The sequence below is a fragment of the Geotrypetes seraphini genome, chromosome 14, assembly GCF_902459505.1.
Source record: "Geotrypetes seraphini chromosome 14, aGeoSer1.1, whole genome shotgun sequence".
NCBI classification, from domain to species: Eukaryota; Metazoa; Chordata; class Amphibia; order Gymnophiona; family Dermophiidae; genus Geotrypetes; species Geotrypetes seraphini.
In genome coordinates this window covers 20,376,255-20,396,873 of record NC_047097.1, presented here as the reverse complement: position 1 = coordinate 20,396,873, position 20,619 = coordinate 20,376,255, and the positions used below count along the sequence as shown (strand labels likewise).

Below are 20,619 nucleotides of genomic sequence, written 5' to 3'. Positions count from 1 at the left end.
TGTAGGACTCCAGGGAACCTGCCTGTTCTGAGCAATTGAAAACACAATATTGAAGCATTGCTATCCATGGAAGTGGAGGCAGTGTTACCATATCTGAAGTTAGAAAATCCAGGATGCATGGCCCCGCCCTGTTCTGCTCCCAGTCCCACTCCATTTTGCCCCAAACCATGCCTTGTTCCACCCCAGCCCTGCCCCCATACTGCCTAATCTCTTTTTTCCCACCAGGTCTGGAGGGCCTCCGAGCATCCGCGCATACTCAGAGGCCCTCCAAACAAGGCGGGGCTTTCCTAAACCCAGACAAACTATGGGCTTTGGAAAGTCCGTCCAGGCACCCAGACATATTCTCTAAAAAGACATGTCCAGATTGTCCCCTACGTCTGGTAACCCTACGTGGAGGACTCCTCAGAGGGATCAGTGCTTACAATTGCATGCCAATTTACACTTGCAAATATGCTTTTTATATATGCAACTGGTACATCTCTCTTGTAAAACTGCCTCCTATTGTACCTGAGGAAGGGCTTTCTTCCGACCTTATGTTAGGTAAGGTCTTGCATCCTCTGGAGCAGGGGTGTCAAAGTTCTTCCTCGAGGGCCGCAATCCAGTTGGGTTTTCAGGATTTCCCCAATGAATATGCATGAGATCTATTAGCATACAATGAAAGCAGTGCATGCAAATAGATCTCATGGATATTCATTGGGGAAATCCTGAAAACCCGGCAGGATTGCGGCCCTCGAGGACTGACTTTGACATCCCTGCTCTGAAGCATCACTCTATTGAAGTCAATTGAAAAAAGTTGCAATTACTTACAGTACTGATGAACCGGATGTGATGCCATTCTCTTCACGTTATTCAGGTTTCTTTTTATAAGCTATAATGAACAAACACATAAAAAGTGAAATGAATGTTCAATTTAAAAAAAAAATGAAACAAACACTGAACCCTTTGATGTGAGTCTGGAAAATATTTTATCCTTATGAATTAGCATCAACATGTTAGTTAAGGAAACAGTACAAGTATGAAATTCTAAGAAAGAAAAATTAGCAAAAGTTTCTTTCCAAGAACATAGCTGGAATTTAAGACAAAACCATTAAATAGTCTCTGGGCCGTATTAAAGCTTTCACTTTTTATTTAAATATCCCCTACACAGCTACTCATATCACCGAGGCCCCCTTTTACAAAGGTGATTATTGCATTGAGCAGCAGTAATCGCTCTGACACCCATAGGGATTCAATGGGCTTTGGAGCATTTAGCGAATGAAAGCTGCTACCGTGCCTTTGTAAAAAGGGGGATGAATGTAGAAAAATATTAGGCACTGCTTAGTATATGCACAGAGTACTTCAAAACATCAGCAAAACTGCTCTATGCAATGCAGTAGGCCTGAACAAGAGAAGATTGGCTTTTATTTTTTGGGGGGAAGGGGAGGTCAAAAACAAATGGTGTGACCATAATACAGATTGGGCCTTTATTTTTTTTTAAAAAATGTAGAAAACATCTCTTTATATATTTTCTTGGCCCTGGACCTGGTGGATCCAGTATTTATTTTTATGTCAGAGCTAGTGGGAAGTAAGCCAAAGGCATCTGTTTCTCCTTTTCTCTGCTCTATTCCTTCTGTTTTTTTCTCCCTTGCTCCCTCCCCTACATCTTCTGACCCCTCCTCCCCACTACACCACCAATATGGTAGGCCCACGGGTGGGGGGAAGGACGTGTGGGTCCACGGGTGGGTCCTGAAGGTAAAATAGGCGCAAGAGGAGCTGGGGAGAAGATGCCGAGTCTGACAAGGGCACAATTTTTTTTACCACAGGAGTAAGTCTTTTCACTGCTTCCACGAGGCGGTAAAAGTTCTTGTCCCCATTCCCGCGGGGCAGTGAAAGGTCTTGTCCTCATTCCTGTGGTAAACCAGTTGCAAATGTCTCCATTCCTACGGATTTACTGCGGTTACCCGTGGTTTACTGCAGTAAATGGTCCCCATGTCATTCTCTAATTGAGAGGCCTGTTTTACTAAAGATCTTCTCTCCATTTTGTCTACAGGAAAAATACTTAGAAGATAAAAATCACAGTGTTAACTCATTTAAAGTCCCTAAAGTAAGTTTTCTAAACCGTGTGCTTCAGCGCCCTGGGATGATGTGGAGAAAATGCAAATAGCTGTATGTCTGACACCCCATGGGAAACCTCTGTCCCTTCCCCACACTGCAGCTTAAACGTGCGACCTTTGATGACGCGGAAGCTTTCCCTCTGCTGCAGGGTCTTGACTCTGTGAGGTTAAGCAACTGAAGACAAAGAGAAAGCTTCCAGAGCCGCCAAAGGCAGTGTGTTTAAGCTGCTGGCAGCCTGAAAATTGCAAGCTGCAGCGTGGGGAAGGGAGACAGATCCTGTGGGGAGAGAAATGCTGCACCTGTTTGAGAAGGGTGAGAAGAAAGGAGAGAGAAGGAAGGAGATTAATGCCAGACCATGGAAGATAGAGAAGTGAGGACAGAGAGAGATGGCAGACCACAGGGAAGAGGAGGGAAGGGAAGGGGAAATACCAGGTTGGGGAGGGAAAGAAGGAAGGGGTGGAGAGAGATGCTAGACTATGGGAGGAGAAGAGAGGAGAGGCAACCGATATCAGAACGGGGTTACACTCAGAACGAGGGTGAGTGGAACTGTTAGATATTTCTTCTATTTACACACTAAGGGTGCCATGAACTGAAAAAGGTTGGGAAACACTAGCCTAAGCTATTCTTATGCTAGCATTCAGAGACAGAACTTTTTAAAAACTTCCATCCAAATAGACAAGCCCATTCTGCCACCTCGTGGCTATTAAATTAATTGCATTAGGGATATTTTTTATTTATGAAAGATATAACTATTTACTGCCTTTTGTCAGAAATTCACCTAAGGTGGTATATACGAGGTTGAGGGCAAATTTATATAAATTAGCCTTTGTGTGAAGGCCAAAAAGAGTCTATCTGAATCCTGTATTATAAAGATGCGCAACACTTCTATGTCTTTTGTAAAAATACTAGTACAAACCCTGCAGAAATAATGCCTGGATTTAGGTTCTTAATATTGACATCTGCTCAGGAGCAGACAAATATCAACAAAGTACATCCATAGTTTATAATTCATACAAAGTTTTATAAAGTTAACTCTTAGCTGTACACTAACATAGGCAACTTACAATTATAGCGACAGGATAGGCACAGCCCTTTGCTAACTGTACTAACACAGTTTCTAATAATAGACTGAACAAAATGGTGGAATGAAGTTAGTCCTCACAGATTCAGGGAAATTAAGTCAAACAACTTGAAGGTGATAACTTCTTTTAAAATCTGACTTAACACACTTTTATCTTATTTTCAAACAGGACCTGATAAAAGTGAAATGGATCAACATTCTTCCCAACCTTTATTTCTGCAACCCAGTGGATGACAATGTGCAGAAAAACAATGCTATTATTTTTATATTCTGTATTTTATATGTTTATTTGTGAACCACACTGCGCATTTAGGAGGTGGGTAGTTAAAAAAAATTAAATTTTAAATAAAAACTGAGAAAAATAGAAAGGGAAAGGGAATGGGGACTTGTATACTGCCTTTTTGTGGCTTTGGCATTTCAAAGCTTACATTCAAAGAGGTGGGCACTAGAGTATTAAGTGACTTGCCCAGGATCACAAGGAGCAGCACCAGGATTTGACCTCACAGAGGCGGCAACTCAACCAGTGAACCACAGCCCTCCCTCCCTCAAACATTAAAACAATTTGGGGCAATTACATACCACTCCTGCTCCAGTACTAGTCAACCCACTGCCCAGCCAGGGTGTGGATGAGGATGGCTGCAGTTGACTGATCGTGAAGGATGGTGCACTGGGCTGATGAAGAGTTAATGTTGAACCACGATAGTCATCATCTGAACTGGAAAATAAATTCACAAACAGGTTTTACAGATCATTCTCTGGCTGCAAACTCCATTACTTTTTGGATGTTCCATGTCGATAAAAAAAAAAGCACGCTTTGGCAATGAAGAATATTTTTAAAGGTTATTTAAACAGAAACATAAAAACATGATGGCAGATAAAGGCCAAGGTCTTTATTGTGTAAACATCGTCTAACTTCTAGACGTCATTCAGCACGGTTGTCAATCTGTGTATCATTGCACCATTTATAGAATCACGCCTAGCAGCACCTAAGCATTCTTAGGTACCAGTAGGTTAACGGCCTTATAGCAAAGAATATACAGCGTCTCCAATTTGTACAAAATGCAGCAATTAGACCCCTGAAGAATCTCTGCGCTCATGACCCGGTCTCTCAGGCTCTAGCAACTGCTCACTGGCTACTCATAGATAAACGCTGCATCTTCAAAGGCTTCACACTAGCGTACAACATGGCACCAGACTACATATCATCCAAACTATCTCAATACATGCCAAACAGACCACTCTGCTCCCAGGAAGAAATATACCTACACATACCTCCTGGTTGTGGCCTTCTACAAAACGCCAATTTCTACCAAGCTATTGGAATCAACTACCTTCACAGATCAGATCCATCGAAGGACTCCTGAACTTTAGGATAGCAATAAAAATGTACCTCTTCACAGAATCTCCTGCCTTGTGCTATATGAGGAGCAATGAAGAAAAGATGTACTGTTTCCTTAAATAACAATTAAAAAGAAATATATATTAGAACTAGATCCTCTGTCTAGACCAATTCAGATGAACATATTGTTGAAAATGCATAAGCTGTAACCTGTCTTGCCTGTATTCTATGTATGTTAACCTGTCATGACTGCATTCTATGCATTGTATGTAACCCATTCTGGGATCATTGGGGAGAACGTGTTATAAAACTAAATAAATAAATTTAGCCAGGGTTTTCTTTGCCTGAGTGCGCCTAAGGTAGGTGCCTACCAGAGCCTTAAGTCATTCCACACCCAAACCTTGTCACCTTGCCAAACCTTACCACCCTTTCAATCTGTTCAAAATGCTGTAGTACGACTCATATTCCGCAAGAGCTGCCATACTCACATTACCCCCCCCCCCCTCAAATCACTTTATTGGCTCCTGTGACAGCTCCGACCCGTTAGTCAGCCATGACACACAGGTAGAGGCAAGAAACTGTGCTTCCAGGTCACAGAGAGAAGTGGATTCATAGGAAAAGGCAGTATAAACTAGTGCTGCCCGATTCAGGAAAAATTTTTTTGATTCAATTCAATTCAGCCTACTGAATTGGTTTTTCGATTCGATTTTCCTGCCCATAAGAACATAAGAACATAAGAACTGCCATCTCCGGATCAGACCCATGGTCCATCGAGTCCGGCGATCCGCACACGCGGAGGCCCAGTCAGGTATACACCTGATGTAGTTTTAGTCACCCATATCCCTCTATGCCTCTCATAAGGAGATGTGTATCTAATTTGCCTTTGAATCCCAGCACAGTGGATTCCTTAATAACCTCCTTTGGGAGAGCATTCCAGGCGTCTACCACTCGCTGCGTAAAACAGTACTTCCTGACATTTGTCCTGGACTTGTCCCCCCTTAGCTTCAAACCATGTCCTCTTGTCCGTGTCGCGTTGGACAATGTAAATAATTTATTTTCCTGCTCTATTTTATCGATGCCTTTCAGCATTTTGAACGTCTCGATCATGTCCCCTCGCAGCCTCCTCTTCTCAAGGGAGAACAGTCCCAGTTTCTTGAGTCGTTCCTCATATTCCAAGTTCTCCATACCTCTTATTAACTTCGTTGCTCGTCTCTGCACCCTCTCCAACAGTTTTATATCCTTCTTTAGGTTGGGAGACCAATGTTGGACACAGTATTCCAAGTGTGGTCTGACCATTGCTCTATAAAGCGGCATTATGACTTTCTCCGATCTACTCGTGATTCCTTTCTTTATCATGCCTAACATTCTGTTTGCTTTCTTTGCCGCTGCCGCGCATTGTGCCGACGGCTTCAGGGTCCTATCTATCAGTACACCCAGGTCCTTTTCTTGTTCGCTCTTACCCAGAGTTGCGCCTGACATTCTATACTCGTATTCCTTATTCTTACTACCTAAATGCATTACTTTGCATTTCTCCACGTTGAACTTCATCTGCCATTGCTCTGCCCATTTCTCTAACTGATACAAGTCGCTTTGGAGTTCCTCGCTATCCTCCTGCGATCTGATTGCCCGGCATAGCTTTGTGTCGTCTGCAAACTTAATGATCTCACTGGATATTCCGTCTTCCAGGTCATTGATATAAATATTAAATAGGATTGGCCCAAGCACTGAGCCCTGGGGCACACCACTAGTCACTTTCTCCCAGTCTGAGAACTTCCCATTTATGCCCACTCTCTGCTTTCTGTTTTCCAACCATTTGCCTATCCACCTTTGTATATCTCCCTCTATTCCATGGCTTTGTAGTTTCCTGAGAAGCCTTTCATGTGGAACTTTGTCGAATGCTTTCTGGAAGTCCAAATATATTATGTCCACCGGCATTCCACTATCAATTTGCTTGTTCACGGTCTCGAAAAATTGAAGTAAATTCGTTAAACATGATTTCCCTTTCCTGAACCCATGTTGACTGGGTTTCATCAAGTCGTGTGTATCTAGGTGCCGGACTATGCTATCCTTGATCAGTGCTTCAATCATCTTTCCAGGGACAGACGTAAGACTCACAGGTCTGTAGTTGCCCGGTTCCCCTCTCGATCCTTTTTTGAAAATTGGCGTGACATTCGCTATCTTCCAGTCCTCTGGTATCTGTCCAGTTCTGATTGTCAGATTGGCAAGTTTTTGCAATAGCTCTCCGATTTCAACCTTCAATTCCTTTAAAACTCTCGGGTGAATTCCATCCGGTCCAGGGGATTTGTCACTTTTAAGTTTGTCGATCTGGTAGTATATCTGGTCCAACTCCACTTCAACTGTGGTGAGGCTGTCTTCTATTACTCCACTAAACACTTTCACTGCTTCTGGTATTTTAGCGGTATCCTCCTCCGTAAAGACGGACGCAAAGAAGGAATTTAGTTTGTCAGCAATTTGTTTATCTTCCTTGATGTACCCTTTTCTTCCCTGGTCGTCCAGGGGTCCCACCGCCTCTTTTGCGGGTTTTTTCCCTTTCACATATCTAAAGAAGGGTTTGAAGTTTTTGGCTTCTTGCGCTATTTTTTCCTCATAGTCCTTTTTGGCATCCCTCACCGCCTTGTGACATTTCTTTTGATCATCTTTATGTATTTTCCATGCTTCGATTGTTTTCATGTGTTTCCATTTTTTGAAAGAGTCCTTCTTTTCTTTTATGGCTACCCTCACCTGTCTGGTAAGCCATGCCGGTTCTCCCTTACCTTTTGTTCTCCCCTCTTTGGAGATCCTTGGAACACCAATTGGGTGTTTTTTTCAAATATCCTGGTGGGTTTATTTTATAGCCTCTTCACCCCTTTTATAGCCTTCTCCTAACCACACTGGTGCTGTGGTGTAAAGAAACAAAAAAGACTTTTCCTCTCTCTCTTAAATCCTAGCTCTCGTTTGTGGTTTAACACCAGCTCTGGTAGGATACACGTTTCAAATCTGACATATTGTAATCACAAAATGGAAAATAAAATTAGTTTTTCTACCTTTTGTTGTCTGGTCATTATTCAAATCTTGTTGGTCCCAGGCTCTGGTTGCCTTCTGATAACTTGCTTGCCAGTTTCTCCTTCTTTCTTCTTTCTCCGTTCAAACCATCCATTTGCCATCTCTGTCCTCCCCTTCCATTTCCCTTCCCTCCCCCGGTCTGGCATCTTTCTTTTTTTTCGTCTCTTAACTACACTTTCATCCAGCATCTCTTTCTCCTTCCCCACCACCCCAGGGTCCATCATCTCTCCCTTTCTTTTCCCAACTACCCTCCTATCAAGTATCTCTATCCTCCCTCCACACCATCCCTTGTGTCCAACTTCTATCCCTTTCTGTTCCTTCCCTCCCTAAATCCCATTGCCCATCACCTCTCTTCCTCTCCTCTATTTTCAGACCCATTATTTCTTCCCCCCCAAAGTCCGGCATATGGAAGGCTCTTTGAACCCCCCCCTTCCCTCTCTCCCACCCTCCGTGTACTTCTACACCAGGGTCCCCCCTCCCCTGGTCTGTCCCCCCTTGAAGGCCTGCACCTCCCCCTGGAGGCCTACATCCCCACCCGAAGACCTGCCTGCCTGCCTGTCCCTCCATGAAGGCCTGTCTCCCCCTTTGAAGGCCTGCATCGGTGCATCCCCCCAAAAGCCTGCCTGCCTGTCCCCCCTTGAAGGTCTGCATCCCCCCCAAAGGCCTGCCTGCCTGACTGTCCTCCCTGAAGGCCTGTCTCCCCCCTTTGAAGGCCTGCATACCCCAGAAGGCCTGCCTGCTTGTCCCCCCCTTTTGAAGGCCTGCATCCCCCCCAAAGGCCTGCTTGTCTGTCCCCCCTGAAGGCCTGTCCCCCCCTTTGAAGGCCTGCATCCCCCTGAAGGCCTGCCTGCCTGTCCCCCCCTTTGAAGGCCTGCATCACCCCGAAGGCCTGCCTGCCTGTCCCCCCCTTTTGAAGGCCTAAATCCCCCCCGAAGGCCTGCATGTCCATCATGAAGGCCTGTCCCCTCCTTTGAAGGCCTGCACCCCCCAAAGGCCTGCCTGCCTATCCCCCCCTTTGAAGGCCTGCATCCCCCCGAAGGCCTGCCTGCCTGTCCTCCCACCCTTTGAAGGCCTGCATCCCCCCCAGGCCTGCCTGCCTGTCCCCCACCTTTAAAGGCCTGCATCTCCCCCAAAGGCCTGCCTGCCTATCTTATCTGGGATTGAATTTTGTTTGCAATTACCTCAAGAACCTGGTGAAGAGAACTGTGTCTAATCTATGATAATCCAGGTATCTTGCAGGGCTGTGGCCTTCTTGCCAGCCCAAAGCACTGAATTGGAGTTTGGACTTTATGGTTTTTTTCTTTGAAGAACTTTTTGTTTTTCTGTTAGCTGTTTTGCTGGGCCTACCTGGGAGCAAGGTAGTTCAGTGAAAACTGAACTCATTATTTTTGTAAAAGCCTGACTGAAGGAATTATAAGCCAGGACCGCTTTGTTTTTGGTATGATATTCTATGAGCTGGATATAATAAATAGAACTCATTTCTTTTGGAAAAATCCTGAGCTGTTTGAAACTGGTTTTGGGGCTGTTTTGAAGGAGTCTGGGACTGGTTTTCCTGAGTGTTGAACTAAGTTTTCTCTTTAATAAAATGCTGAATTATGTTTAGCTGCAGACCTAACTTATCTCATGTTCTAGCCTGCCTGCACTGGGTGTTTTAGCTTGGGCATTGCTAGTGGGGGCAATCATTAACACATAGTAAGTGCAATGCATGCTTGTGCAGCATGGCCCTAGTACTAGTACTACGAGAGCACTGATAGGGTCCATAGCCATTGTTTTGAACCCAGGGGGGCACCTGGTGGAAACAGAGGAGGATCATGTCCCCTCCCTAACCACTATTCCTCCAGGGATACCCCACAAAGTGCTGGGGAGAGATTTTCAAGTAATGCTCTTGTGGAAGGTGATATGTGATTGGGGGTGGGGCTGCAATACAGGGAGTTGGTAATGAGGTTGGGGTTTGTATCTTTTTGGGGCTGCAGCCATACTTAACGTCCACCCCTGCGGCCTAGAGAATGACACGGGGACAAATTTTTCCCCAAACCCGCAAGTTTTATCCCTGTCCCTGCCCCATTCCTCAAAGCTCCGCCTTAACTGCACAAGCCTTGAACACTTACGCCTTTGTAAATTAGTCATTTAGTCTTCGAACTAATTTTATTTTTTTCTCTACAATTTTATTGAAGTAATTTTTTAATCTTCCCTCTCCTTATGTATCTCCCTTATTTGTTTCTTTAACTTTTAAACAAATCGTAACTCTCATCCATCTCCTCCCTTATGTTCCTAGTTTTGTTAAATTTGTCAATAGTCTCGTTAGTCTTAGTCTTGTTATTTATTGTATTATTCCCCTTATTTTGTAATTTTATTATGTACATCGCTTAGAATTTAGATTAAGCGATTAATCAAATGATTATTAAATTATTATTATTAAACTTGATGAGGACAGAGCTTGCAGGAATGGGGCAGGGACAGGAATAAAACTTGCGGGGGATGGGGAAAAATTTGTCCACTTGTCATTCTCTACTGCAGCCTTCACAGTGTGTAGTAACATGCTTAAGGTGACCATATGTCCCGTTTTCTGACCCACCATCCCATTCTCCCGACCCACCACTTCGGGACACCAAAATGTCCCGTTTTCAGGGACAGCGTCCCGAAGCTGTGCGTGGGGACACTGGGACGGGCGATCGCTTTCCCTCCCTGCCACGTCGATTCAAACCCCGTTCCGCCGCTGCTGCTTCTTGCCTTTTTCCCCTATCGCTGCCTGGCTGGCCTGGAACTTCCTCTCTGACGTCAGAATTGACGTCAGGAAGAAGGCAAGAAGCAGCAGTGGCGGACAGGGTATGAATCAGCGGGGCAAGGAGAGAGGCTGGCAGGCAGCGGCAGTACATGGGTGGGGTTGGGGGTTTTGAATCAAGCACTGGAGGGGAGGTAGGCAGGCAGGCAGGCTGGCTTCAGGAGAGGGGGTGGGTCAAAGGCTGGAAGGCAAGACAAAGGAAGGAGGCACTGGGGGCACTAAGGACACAGGACAGAGGCACTGGGGGCACTAAGGACATGGAAAGGAGGCACTGGAGGCACTAAGGACATGGGAAGGAGGTACTATGGACACAGGATGGAGGCGCTAAGGACATGGGAAGGAGGCACTGGGGGCACTAAGGATATAGGAAGGGGCACTAAGGACATAGGAAGGAGGCACTGGGAGCACTAAGGACATAAGAAGGAAGGAGGGAGGGAATAGAAAGAGACAATTGTTGGGCCTGAGTACAGAAAGAAAGAAATGAAAGAAAGGATACACAGTCAGAAGGAAATGCAACCACTCATGAAATCACCAGACAGCAAAGGTAGGAAATATGATTTTATTTTCAATTTAGTGATCAAAATGTGCCAGTTTTGAGAATTTATATCTGCTGTCTATATTTTGCACTATATTTGTCAATTTTTCTATAGTTACTGAGGTGACATTGCATATTTTAAAGTCATCTGCCTTGACATCTTTGAAAACCCCCCCAAATATAAATGATAATTAACATTTTCTCTGCGTATAGTGTGCTTTGTAGTTTTAAAAAATTTTATGGTTACCATTATGAATTAATAAGATATTATGTGTACATGAAAAATGAATGGAAGAAATTGGGGGGGAGGGATTGGGGGCGGGACTGACAATTAATAGATGTCCCCTTTTGATGAAAAAAATAAATGGTCACCTTAAACATGCTATGCACTGTCCACACCCATTCTCTGCTCATATCCACTCCAGTTCCCACCTCACAGTACATTAAACAGTTCCATGTGAATTTTAATAAGGAGAAATTTGGTCCTTACCTGATAATTTTCTTTCTTTTAGTCCTTCCAGACCTGCTGGCAGAGGTGCATAAAACCATCCGTTTTTGTGCCGTCTGGAGGGCAGCTATTTTTAAGCGCATGGCAGCCCTTAAGAGAGGGCTCGTGGATTGTGCGTATTAAAACAAACCTTTTAGATTCTCTGTCGTATTCTTCTCCTATCCATATGTAGGGCTGACCAGCCAACAGACAAGTAATATCCAGTTCTTGTACATCATGGGTAGAAGCCAGAACAATTTCATTGCAGTTTGCCTAGGCATGACCAAATGCAGAAAAGATGTATCAGTTTAAACCAAGTTGCATTTGAACAGCAACTCAAAATCTTATTTGGCTTGATGATGATGTTTGATAAAGGTACTTTTTTTGCTACCTTATTAATGGCAAATGCCATGATCATATCAGACTCTTTGTGAATGATCTTTGCTTTTCCTCCAGGGTAACCAAGATCTGCTTCAACCTGAAACACAAAAACCACTGCATTTAATCTCCAAAATAATATCACTCAATATAAAACTAACAGAGCATGCAAGAAGGTTCAGTGGGTATACCATTTGTAAGATTATTAACATTCACAGGCCTGCAAGACATATTTTCAATGACAAGAAAGTTAACTGTAAAGCAAAGCATAGAATGCAATCAAAATGTTTCCGCTCTTTATTTAATTTTTTTGCTTGTTATTAGAATTATGGGAAATCTGAAGTTAAGACACTGCACATAATTTCTCTACATAGGCTTCAACAAATTTCCAAAGCAAAAGCAAGCGTGTACCACTGCTTTGAAAAGCATTATAGGCTATCTAGGGGGTTATTTTGCAAAGTTGCAGTAAAATCTGAACTTAATGTGGGACTTTCCTGTGTGCTAAGCCCAGACTTAATTTGTCCTTTTCAAGGGCTTTTTCTTTTGGTTTAACGGCAGATCATGTACTCTCATTAGCGCATGGTATCTGCAAAAAAAATTAATGCAGGAGCACTTATCTTCTGTATAAGAGGCGCTAAGGTCCAGATTCTCAAAATAGTGCTGGAATCAGCCAGCATCTAAAAAACGGCATCAGCTGTACTTTACTCAAACTATGGCGCTGTTTTGAGAATTGCGGTCTGCGTCGAAGATAGACGCTGGAAATGTAGGCTAGGGTTTGACAGGCCTACGTTTCTGGCACCTATCTTTGATGTAGAATCACGCTTAGCGGTGCCGAACATCAACCCCACCCATAACCATGTCTCATTTGATGTTTGGCCCCCAGTAAGCATCTGCATAGACACGATTCAGGCGCCTTTTTGGTAGTTAGCTTTTAATTGGTTTTTTTAACGGCGCGGTCATTTACCGCACTGTTAATGGCCAAATAATGCACTTAAGTTAGGCGCTGTTCAGGTGCCTATCCGTGCCTTCTAAATGGCGTTGTTTTGAGAATCTGGACAAGTGTCCCATGTTAACTCTGCATTATCTGGTTAGTGTGCACTAATCATAATGGGCTAGCCACTCTCTGTCCCTGACATGCCCTTTCCAAAAAAATATTTCTAAAAAGTTAGTAACGTGTGGTTAGTGTGCACAAACAGGCAGAATAACATTACCGTAAATGCTTTATGAATTCTGCAAAAGCACTTTAATTAAGTTTCATTAAGTTTATTAAGTTTATTAGGATTTTATATACCGCCTATCAAAGTTTTCTAAGCGGTTTTACAATCAGGTACTCAAGCATTTTCCCTATCTGTCCCGGTGGGCTCACAATCTATCTAACGTACCTGGGGCTATGGAGGATTAAGTGACTTGCCCAAGGTCACAAGGAGCAGTGCGGGGTTTGAACCCATAACCCCAGGGTGCTGAGGCTGTAGATCCAACCACTGCACCACACACTCCTCCATTAGTATGTGCTAACCCGCAAGTTAAGAGCTCAATGCCCTTTAGTAAAAGGACACCCACCTGTTCTTACACAATCTCTGTTAACTGATGTACATATTTTCAAAGGTAAGAGGCTAAATGGCAATCTCTCTCTAGTCCAGTCCCCAGAATGCATCCATTCAGTCTGGTGAAAGTTGCACATGTAGCAAGCTGCATGCATGGATTTTAATATGCACGCCTCTCTCTTTGCAAAGCATGGTCTTGCCTACAAAAATGCTTTGGCAAATTAAGCCTATTTACTATCATACAAATGCCTTGAAGAGTGACATGCACATAGAAGCTCTCAGATGTCTTGAAATAGTTAGATCAGTGTATCACAAACTGTGTGCCGCATGAGATTTCAGGTGTGCCACAAGAGGAGGAGAGGCACCAGCACCAGGACGTGCCTCTTGCGGCGAGAGTCACATCCTGTAGGCTTTCAGCTGCCACTAGCGCCTCTCCTCTTCTTTTTCTGCACCCCCTCCCCCCCCCCCCCCCGGCTGCTCAGGGCCTTGTCTGTGGGGGGGGGGGGGGGGCCTCTGCACATGCGTAGATGTCTGCGCACTTCTGGGTGCCCTTGAACTGCAGCTGCCAGTTTAATGTGCCGCAACTCGCAAAGTTTGTGAGACACTAAGGCACGCTAGCCGATTTAGTGCTCACTAAATGCTAACGCATCCATAGAATATAATGGAAGCGTAAGCATTTAGCACACACTAAATCGGCTAGCGCACCTTAGTAAAAGAGGGGGTAAGTTAGATCAACAAGTATGCTAGGATACAACCAGGCGCAAAGGAACTCCAATGCAGCCACATGATGCTATTGAAACCATCATATCAAAGTACACACCATATACTGCAGTGGTTTTCAATCTGTTCCTTGGCGACCACACAGCCAGTCTGCTCTTCAGCATATATGCACGGTAAGTATGCATAAGATATCTCTGCATAACAAGAATATGCAATGCATCTCATGCAGAAAGCCTGCAAATCAGACTGGCCTGGTGGACCAGGTTCAGGACTATAATTGTGCACGGACCCTATTAACGTTAATACACAAACAAATGGAAGACCCACAGAACTTTGAAGAATATGCTAGAGACAAGGGATCGGGAAAGGGATACTACCTTGCTTTTGTGATCTTCTGCTATGCAGTTTTGTTTGACCTGCTCCACACGATCTTCTACAGACTACATAACACCACATGTAACCACAAACACAAAACACATGCACAAAGAAACAAACACAAAAAAAAGAATGAAACATTCCAAAAACTAGACTAAAAAAGGCCACCCCCCAATAAATCCTCTGCTAACACTGTAGCAGGCAAGTGACCCAATGGAGACCCAGATGAATACACAAAACCTTGCAATGATCCCCTAAATCACTTAATGTTTCTACACAGAATCTCTTTACTTCATTTTTGCTTGTTACTGATTTGGTTATGCTATATGAATCTTTTTTTTTTATATATATAACAGTGTAAAATGTCACAGAGTCAAACTGATCAATTAGAAAGTACAGTAGAAAATTCAAATTGTCATAATGGTCCCTTTAGCTAATTATTGTTTATTAATAGTTATTTTATATGTGTGGCATACAATTGTTGTTGTAGCTTCTTTTTGGTTTTATATTTTGTAATCCATCTTTGAGCACTGTGGTGTATTTTAGCAGAATATCAAAACTGGATATTTTTTAGAAGTTCAGTAATAAGATAAATCACTAGAAAAGGGGAGCTCACATATTACAGTGCATTTTGACTGCTATGACAGAATGTACCATGGCTCCAAATCTTTGTAAAATGTATTTTCCGTTTTCATGAAAACCTTTTCACTGCTTCTTCTTGTTTCGTTTTAGTTATCAAACCTACCTATAGATCAAGTTTATGTTCCTAAAAAGATTTAGCTCTCCCATGATCAAAATTTCGTGTACAGTTAAGTAGCTTTTGTTTTGCATGAAATCAATAACTTGTAAATAACTTCTAAACTTGTAAAAATTTAGATAACTAACTGCAAACCCAAATTTATACACACTACTTACCAGGAAGAAAATACTTAAAATTAAAATCTAAATGAAAACAACATATAATGAATGAAATAATAACTATAATATAAGAACAGAGAATGGCATTCCCCGTCCATCCCCCCAAAAAATAAATAAAGCATACAAGCATTCCTAAAATAATGACAACATCCAGGCCTCGAATCCCAGCTACAAGGTCCTTGTTTACCTCACTCTGTTTTCTTTTCTTTGTGAATATGTATCTAATGAACGTCTCCTGTAGAAGCTCCTGTTTCACAAGGAAATGCCAGAGCCTTCGAACAGGAAGGGCTGAATAATCTCGTGATCTACAAACAAACAAGAATGTATTTTTCAAGTTAAGGTCCATAAGGTTCGATTCCAGGAGGGGAACAGAAATCTACAGTACACCCAAAAAGTTGAGCATCTACCATGGGACTTGTAGGTGCCAGAAACAGTGCTCTGAATGAGCTGCAATCCACTGGAAGAATTAAGGAAGGAAGTGGCCCAGGTGACTGAAACCCCGCCCACAGGCTCCCGGGCCTATTCTGATTGGCCCAGGCGCCTCAGGTCCCACCTGTGGGCGGGGTTTCAGCCGCCTGGGCCAATCCGGCCCCATTCTGGAGCCAGCTGGCCTGCCGGACGGGCGGGCTTAGCACCTGTCTGTCCAGCCAACGATTTCAGGTATGGGGAAGGGAGGTGGGTGTGGGGGGGTCGTGGGGTCGGCTGGGGGGGTGTTGCGGGTCGGCGGGGGGGGCCGATCAGGGGTTCGGGGGGCGGGGTTGTGCCGAGGGCAGGAGGGCCTGGGATCCCTCCTGCCCGTATTGTAGTGGGGGGTGAGGGGTAGGGGGGTCGCCGGGGCCAGGCTCCCTCATGGCCAGCTCGTACTCCGCAGGCGGGGGGGGTCGCCGGGGCAAGAGGGCTTGGGCTCCCTCTTGCCCCGATATTGTGTGTGTGTTGTGGGGGTGAAGCATTGCGGTAGGAGAGATGCCTCATCTCCCCTACCACGATGCCATCACTCCTCTACCCGAACTGCCACGACCTGCAGCAGGAGAGATAGGTCATCTCTCCTGCCACGGGTCGCGGCAGTTCGGGTAGGGAAGTGATGGCATCGCGGTAGGGGAGATGAGGCATCTCTCCTGCCACGATGCTTGCGGTGGAGGGGTAGGCAGGTTGCTGGGGCCGCTGAGCTGATCGCAGCAGCCACGAGCAGCTCAGCGGCCCCTTTTTCGGCACTTAGATCTGGTTTGGTGTAGGTCGGCCCACCTCCTGCCCACCGCCCGCCCTTTCCCCTCCTCTAAACATGCCTCTTTTCTCTCTGTGCGTTTAGAGGCAGGGGAAAGGCCTAAGCTGTTTTTAGATACGTCTAAAAACCAGCTTTGGTTATGGGTACTTGGACGATCAGGCTTTTTGATCGTCCAAGTAGCTATTTAGGACACTTTTTAGATTTTTTTTAAATTATGAACCCCATAACTTTTATGTTTTCACATTCAGCGATGATTCATTGATAAAAAGACATTTTATGCAAACAAATCTATCAGTATTTTATTAAACAAACCTTCAATATCTGCACTTTATTGTGGAAAATAACAGAAATTTAACATATTTTGTCTGGAGCTAAACACGTACACTTTGGTGTAGTCATCTACCAATGGAATTCTAAACACTCAAGCATTCAAAGTATTTTTGAGATAGTCAGGATAAAGCCTTCAATGCTGTTCAATTCCTTGCAACAAGGCCTTATTCTGCACTGGGTCTGTGGTGATGCCTGTGGCAAAGTCAGTTATCACTAACATCTTGCTCGGCTGTGCTGTGAGGTGTTAAAGTGATAATTGACTTTGCCACAGGCATCACCACAGACCCAATGCAGAATAAGGCCTTGTTGCAAGGAATTGAATACCATCGCAGGCTTTATCCTGACTATCTCAAAAATACTTTGAATGCTTGAGTGTTTGGTAGATGACTATCTCAAAGTGTACGTGTTTAGCTCCAGACAAAGTATGTTAAATTTCTGTTATTTTCCATAATAAAGTGCAGATATTGAAGGTTCGTTTAATAAAATACTGCTAGATTTTTTGCAGAAAATGTCTTTTTATCAATGAAAACATAAAAAGTTATAACTATAATACTAAGAAATGTGTTCCATTAAGCAAAAATAACAAATTTTAAGAAAAAGAGCTTAATGTTTAGGACTGCTTTTTGATTTCACTATGAGAATGCACAGTTCAATATGTTCTATTTCTTTATTAGAATTTAACAACTGCCTTTATGAAGACATTCACTCATTTGTAAAGAGAAGCAGTGGGGGAATAGTATATCTCCATTTTGAACATAAGAACATAAGCTTCGCCTCTGCCGAGTCAGACCATAGGTCCATCGTGCCCAGCAGTCCGCACCCGCGGCGGCCCCCCAGGTCCATGACCTGTAGTGTTCTTTCACTTAAGACATTTTATCCTTTATAGTACCCCTCTAGCTATACCTCTCAATCCCCTTTTCCTTTAGGAACATGTCCAACCCCTTTTTGAAACCCAAAATCGTACTCTGCTCTACCACCTCCCCCGGAAGCGCATTCCAGGTATCCACCACCCGCTGGCTGAAGAAGAACTTCCTAGCATTTGTTCTGAATCTGTCTCCCTTCAGTTTTCTTGCGTGCCCTCTTGTTTTTGTTTCCCCCGCCAGTCTGAAGAATCTGCCCCTCTCCACCCTCTCTATACCCTTCATGATCTTGTAAGTTTCTATCATGTCCCCTCTAAGTGTCCGTTTTTCCAGAGAAAAGAGCCCCAATGGGAGATGGGTGGGGGAGGTCTATTGTTAGGGAGTTGCATTTTATTTATTTAATGTGCTTCATCTGTTAAGCAATGTCAGTGGCAGTGATGTAATGTGTGAATATAACTTCAATAAAAAAATATATATATAGCCATCCTTTAACCTTCTTTATATTGACCTGAATTGCCAGATATTAAGCATTGCTTTGATTGTCTGGTTCCGGAATTAATACACCAGCACTGACCCAAAGCAAGCTTTAGTAATCCACCCCCAGAAGCTTTGTCTCTCTTACTTGAAAGGGGTGTTTTCAGGTTCCAGCATGGCCTTGTGACGGAGTATGGCTGGTCCTGCACCGACAGCAAGTTCACTGGGATAAACGTGAATGTAATTTGGGGGTGGGCCTTCAAACTGGTCCATGCGCTCTTGTAGCATCTGCTCCCAGTTTTCTAGATTTTTTACCACCGCAATGCCCAGCGGAGATGTCACTGGCAGATCTGCAAATCAGTAGGAGTCAGAATTAAAATGCTATTGACATATGTAAAAATGAGAACTGCTGACAGTCAGTGAGGGGAAGTCCCACTTAAAGCAGAATGCAGAAATTTGCTTTAGAATTCCGCATAGTGATCATGATTACCGTACTCATTTGTTATTTCCTTGCTAATTAGTGATACTTTGAGATCAAATAAAAGCTTGTAGGTAAACTCCTACGTCTGTTATCACTGTGCAATCCCCATTTTCTCATTGTTTTGTGGTGAACTCAGATAAATATTAAGTATTAAAAATGGAGTTTTGGGGAATTATTAATTACTTTCTCATGTAGATGCCACATATACTGTTCCAGTCTACTACACTAACATCACTCTAATAAATCACTTCAAAAGGTCCTAAAAAATGTATTCCAATATCCACTTAAATCAACTATCAGCTGATGCTGCTTACATTACATTACATTACATTAGTGATTTCTATTCTACTTATGCCTTGCGATTCTAAGCGGATTACAAATTAGAAGATATCTGGACATTACCGAGAGAATTATATAACAGTGATTCTTGTACATTACATGATACAGTTGACAATTACAATTTAGATGATATCTGGATTTTTCCGATGGAAATTACATATAAAGATTCAAGTACTTACAGGATACAGTAGAGAAAAACAATATATTAGGGTAATAGAAGAAGATTACCTAACATTGAAGGAAAAAGTTTGTTGGATACTTGTGGTAGATGCTTATTAAGGAATCTGAATATTTTTTTTTTGGTAGGTGAGGTTCGAGGGAGAAAGCATGTACGAGTGGGAGGAGATTAGTGAGTAAGGACGTGTTTTTTGAATAGAACTGTTTTGATTTCTTTTCGAAACACTTTGATGTCTGTTGTTTTGATCATCAGTTTGGTGATGGTGGGGTCAATTTTCGCTGCCTGTGCTTAGTGAACACTCAGACCCACAGCTTAGGTCTCAGTGAAAAAATCCGTCGCCAGTAACGGTTCTGTGTGCAGTATGGAGTGCTTGTCCCGCACCTCTTTTGAAGAAGCCAACGGGTGAAACCTAGGTTGGGGGGTCGGCTGTGTATTCGCATGCAGTAATTGAATTAAAGGAGGTGCCCGGAGCAGTTGTTCGAATTATCCACACCAGTTTAAAGCTAAGTTGCTTATTTCATTTTATTTTATTTCATTTAATATTTGTAGTATGGTAGGTGAGGTTGTGAACAACAATAATGGTCTCTCATACAGCTGCTCCGTGATTTTTTTCACTGAGACCTAAGCTGTGGGTTTGAGTGTTCACTAAGCAGCTCAGCTGATAGTTGATTTAAGTGGATATTGTTTTATATAAAGAGAACAAGGTGATTAATGAAAGCGATTGACATAAGTTATCACCTTGGATAAGTGAGTTCCCTTGCCGTTAAGCACAGTTACTTACCGTAACAGGTGTTATCCAGGGACAGCAGGCAGATATTCTTTACGCATGGGTGACGTCACCGACGGAGCCCACGGTACGGACCTTTTTACTAGAAAGTTCTAGTTGGCCGTACCGCGCGTGCGCGAGTGCCTTCCCGCCCGACGGAGGAGAGCGTGGTCCCCAGTTAGTATAAGCCAGCTAAGAAGCCAACCCGGGGAGGAGGGTGGGACGTAAGAATATCTGCCTGCTGTCCCTGGATAACACCTGTTACGGTAAGTAACTGTGCTTTATCCCAGGACAAGCAGGCAGCATATTCTTTACGCATGGGTGACCTCCAAGCTAACAAAGAGGGAGGAGGGATGGTTGGCCATTAGGAAAATAAATTCTGAAGTACAGATTGGCCGAAGTGCCCATCCCGTCTGGAGAAAGCATCCAGACAGTAGTGAGTAGTGAATGTGTGAACTGAGGACCAGGTGGCCGCCTTGCAGATTTCCTCAATGGGTGTGGAACGGAGGAAAGCAACAGAAGCGGCCATAGCTCTTACCCTGTGGGCCGTGACAGCACCGTCTAGTGACAGACCGGCCCGAACGTAACAGAACGCGATGCAAGCTGCAAGCCAGTTGGATAGCGTCCGTTTAGAGACCGGTCGACCCAAACGA

The 20,619-nt window shown here is 43.8% G+C and overlaps 1 protein-coding gene across 8 annotated transcripts in view; it reads right to left on the bottom strand.

Moving 5' to 3' along the window:
• The window catches only part of DMXL2 (Dmx like 2), a 250,445-nt gene that overhangs the window by 29,018 nt on the left and 200,808 nt on the right, over window positions 1–20,619 (bottom strand). For 5 of the 8 annotated variants that reach the window (XM_033919789.1, XM_033919791.1, XM_033919790.1 and 2 more), the window contains 7 exons: window positions 18,351–18,552; window positions 15,504–15,621; window positions 14,401–14,463; window positions 11,773–11,859; window positions 11,533–11,654; window positions 3,755–3,890; window positions 808–868 (listed from right to left, as the gene is read on the bottom strand). In XM_033919789.1, the coding sequence (XP_033775680.1) occupies window positions 808–868; window positions 3,755–3,890; window positions 11,533–11,654; window positions 11,773–11,859; window positions 14,401–14,463; window positions 15,504–15,621; window positions 18,351–18,552 (789 nt within the window). The remainder of the gene's footprint in view (window positions 1–807; window positions 869–3,754; window positions 3,891–11,532; window positions 11,655–11,772; window positions 11,860–14,400; window positions 14,464–15,503; window positions 15,622–18,350; window positions 18,553–20,619) is intronic. The other 3 variants (XM_033919792.1, XM_033919795.1, XM_033919797.1) reach the window with 1 other exon arrangement.